This window comes from Aulonocara sp. 'chitande type north' Nkhata Bay, linkage group LG18, assembly GCF_057382095.1.
Source record: "Aulonocara sp. 'chitande type north' Nkhata Bay isolate Kocher_YH1m ecotype deep benthic linkage group LG18, A_spYH_male_GT1.1, whole genome shotgun sequence".
Taxonomy (NCBI): domain Eukaryota; kingdom Metazoa; phylum Chordata; class Actinopteri; order Cichliformes; family Cichlidae; genus Aulonocara; species Aulonocara sp. 'chitande type north' Nkhata Bay.
In genome coordinates, this window is record NC_141361.1 from 15,605,374 (window position 1) to 15,608,995 (window position 3,622).

General features: G+C 38.4%; 1 protein-coding gene across 1 annotated transcript; it reads right to left on the bottom strand.

Moving 5' to 3' along the window:
• Positions 1-668: 668 nt before the first annotated feature.
• On the bottom strand, positions 669-3,200 carry LOC147308245 (protein THEM6-like). The gene is made up of 3 exons (XM_086272321.1): positions 3,069-3,200; positions 2,016-2,520; positions 669-1,881 (listed from the first exon to the last, which is right to left on the bottom strand). The coding sequence occupies exons 2-3, from the start codon at positions 2,514-2,516 to the stop codon at positions 1,774-1,776; spliced, it is 609 nt and encodes a 202-aa protein (XP_086128447.1). The 5' UTR covers positions 2,517-2,520; positions 3,069-3,200; the 3' UTR covers positions 669-1,773.
• Positions 3,201-3,622: the final 422 nt, after the last annotated feature.

The following is a 3,622-nucleotide window of genomic DNA, read 5'->3' on the forward strand; positions in this document are numbered from 1 at the left end:
GGTCAGAAACATATTCTAATTACAAACATTGCTATACAATGAAATGAAAAGAGTTGAGTGTGGAAGAAATGGCAAAAATGTGAAGGTGATTGTGTATTTCTGACATTATTTTTGTCTTTTCTGGAGTATAATGAAACCCACATTTTGGAAATTACACCTGTGCCTGTACATCCTTGGGCTCTTGGTCACTGATGGGGGGACTTTTCTAAATGGATTAAAATGTCACAATTGTTGGCACTTTCACGTGGAAGGATTTTGAATGGATACCTATCATTACTTTGACGATCACATTTTTAATCTGGACTCGTTATCTACAAATAGTTTTAGTAACTAAAACTGTAAAAAGCACATTTTCCTGTAAAAACAAGATTAATTTGGTGATGGAAAAATTAAATACATAAAGCTACAGCATCTAAACATATAACTATAACAGCCCTGTACTTATGGTTTTTGAAAGTTGCAAATGCTGCTTTTCCAGCTCTGAACAACAAAGGAAAAACTCAGAAAGTCAGAAATTTTAGATTTACATGCCAAATGTTAACTGTTAAATGATCACCTAAAGGCTGTTTAATATAAATTAAGTACATTAGCTGTAAAAATGTCCCGTGAAGTTCTACAAACCAAACTGCATGTGTACTTTGCTCACAAAGACAAAAACAGTGACCCAAACAGTTCCCAGAGCATTTTTAATTGAAAAAAAATGCACTTACATGTTAACAAACACAATAAATAAATTTTGATACATTTCAATCAATCATAAATAGTTGGGACTTAAACAGAGAATGTATAACTTCAAACTTAAAAGAATCTGGTGATCAGTGCATCAACAACATAAATAAAACAGATTAGACATCTTTAAAAAAAAAAAATCGGATTTCCTTCACACAGAACAGTACATTACTTTGGTCACAAAGGAAAAACTCTGATGCGTTAACGAGAACATCTTTCAAATGACCCCCTCAGTGGACTCAAACATCACTCAGACATTCATTGGTAATTGTGCGTTGCAGGTTTTGAAAAGTTGCCAGCAACCTCATGTTTGCGCATTACACCCGTCAATCGAAAATATAAGCACGCTCTCATAAAATGACACGCAGGCCTGATTGAGGGGCTGTCCTTTTAAAAGCAGATATTTTAATTCTTCATTGCACCGATATATTCATCCCTCATAAGAATTTTTGTTTTCTCCCTTAGGTTAATAATAACTTTGTGCAAAATACTGATAGGGAAATTAAAACAATCGTCAGCACATGTTCATTATATCCATTCAAGTATTTCATTGCACCCATGTCTTTTTTTTTGGTGAAAAGTTATAACGTGTTCTAAACTACTAGAAACAGGCACAAAAATATTCTGGTTGTTTCAAAACATGCATTGACGTCAGTGGAAGATTACATTTTGTTCTACATGCTTATCTGAGGTTAGAGGATTTTGCTGAATGAGAATGAAGATGTGTAATGCTGGTCTACTTACAGTCAACTACTGAATAAGCTGCAAGGGTAAAGCTACAAACGCCATTGTGATCCATTTACATACCGAGCATTTGAAACCTTACAGTTCAAGTTTTCATGTTCAGCTCCCCTCGGGTCAAAGAACTTCACGTCTTACAAAAATACACAGCAGGTAGGATTTATTCAAAACAGAGATACTTCTGGAAGTCAACTAAAACACTCTACAATGTTTAAGTGTTTGTGTGCATGTATATGTGCGTGCAATGCTATATATGATATGAAATGTGTCGACACTCATGATACGCAGCGTCATGGTGTGGCTTCACTTGTTCTTTCCCTCTAGTCCACTCTCTGCTCTCAGGGCTTGGCTGCTGGCCGCAATGAAGTTCATCCAGTGTTTGAGGTCCTCCGGAAACTCTGGGCACTCGATCTATAGTGTTAGATGAATAAAATTGATTAATCAGTCAATAATACTCATAGTTTTGTGATACTAAAATGTGATGATTTTGTGGATTCTACTCCTGAACAGAAGCACTTTGAGGATGACGCCACCACTTCCCTTACCTTCTTTTTGCAGATAAATTCAATGATGGTTTCGGGGCTGCAGTGCACCACATTCTGCCTACAGAGCATGATCGCAGAGACGAAGCCATCTTTCTTGGATACAAAACGCTGCTCCAAGTAAAAGGCTTTCTCGTCCCAGCCCAAAACTTTGGTCCGAATCTCAAAAGCCTCACGGAAGACCAAGGAGCGGCGGTACCGGATGGTAGACGCCCCTACCACCAATTTCGCCCCCAGTTTGCGTGAGGCCATGAACAGTCCGTTTCTCATGTAATGGTGAAAGCGTGCAAAGTCACACTCCCTCAGATACCGAGAGTTGTTCATGTGGCCCAAGTAGTCCAAATCATGTGGAAGGACCATGCCTTCGATGCTCTGCTCGGCTAAAATGTCCCGTATCCTGGGCTGGAACCATGCCTGGATGAACACCTGGGCCCCTCGCAGGAAGTACCAAACATCCAGGCTGCAGAAGAGCAGGAGGAGGGCACCCAACGCCAACAGCAACATCTCTCTGGAGAAATAGTTCAAATATTAGCATCAAAAATGAAAACCGAAGTTTTTAGAAAAGAACGTGTTTATTTGCAATGTTACAGTCATTATCTTTTATCTTATTTTTTTAAATTAAAAACATAAGCATTTTTTTTAAAGAGTCTAAATTGATGATTGCCTTCAGGATTAAAATAAATGCATCTTTGACCTCATCAATGACAGTGCAGATGTGGGGGGAAAAAAAACAAAACAAGAGATCAGTGTTCCCCTCCTTACACTGACTTGAAATTAACCTGGCTAAAAATACAGAAGCAGCATATTTTCACAAGCAGTCGATTCAACCTTGAGGGGATTGTAAAGCTAACGCTTCTCCTTTAAAATGAACGGCCTGCAGATTGCTGTCAAAGCCAAATCTGTTAGCTTAGCCGCTAGCTGCCAGCAGCCGGTGCCCTCGGAATTAAAGCGAGCACAGCCTCCTCGCACAGCCGCCACACTTCAGTTCACCATATCAGACATTAAGCGTCAACCATACAGACGGCAGAAGTATCTTTTAATGCCCGTGAAACTCACTGCGCGTCCTGAAGAAAGTGCTATCATGGAAAGCGGTGCAACTTGAAGAAACCGGTAGAATCAATGAACATAATTTCCGGGTGTATGACGACAAGAAGCCTTATTGGTTGACCTGTCGGCATGGTTACACGAAAACGTTTTCGCGTTTTCCAGGGATTGGCGATGCCACAGTTACACGTGATTTAGTTACTTATTTATTTTATATCTTAATTTATTCATTTGAACCTTGGTTAACACAGAGACGGTATGTAAGGTCGTTCCGTGCGCCCTTTCATTCACTAGAAGTTACTGTTTACTTTGTATAAGACAAAATAGTGCTTTTTAAACATAGCACTGCCAATAAATAAAAACATATTAATAATAATAAAACTACTTAATATTTTTATTATATTTTATGGTACGAGAGTTAGTTTTTTTTGTTTTTTTAATGTTCTAATTAGTTTCCGCTCCTAGACAGCTTTCTCCTTTCAGTTGAATTTGCATCTTATTAATATAATATGGAGGGTATTTGTCAGGTAGATTTCAGAGATTCCGAATAGTAATTACAACACAGC

Bases quoted from the DNA above. Each gene is read 5' to 3' on its own strand.
- LOC147308245 (XM_086272321.1), bottom strand. From the start codon at position 2,516: ATGTTGCTGTTGGCGTTGGGTGCCCTCCTCCTGCTCTTCTGCAGCCTG. The intron at 1,882-2,015 runs GTAAGGGAAGTG...CTAACACTATAG, and splicing joins AATTTATCTGCAAAAAGAAG to ATCGAGTGCCCAGAGTTTCC.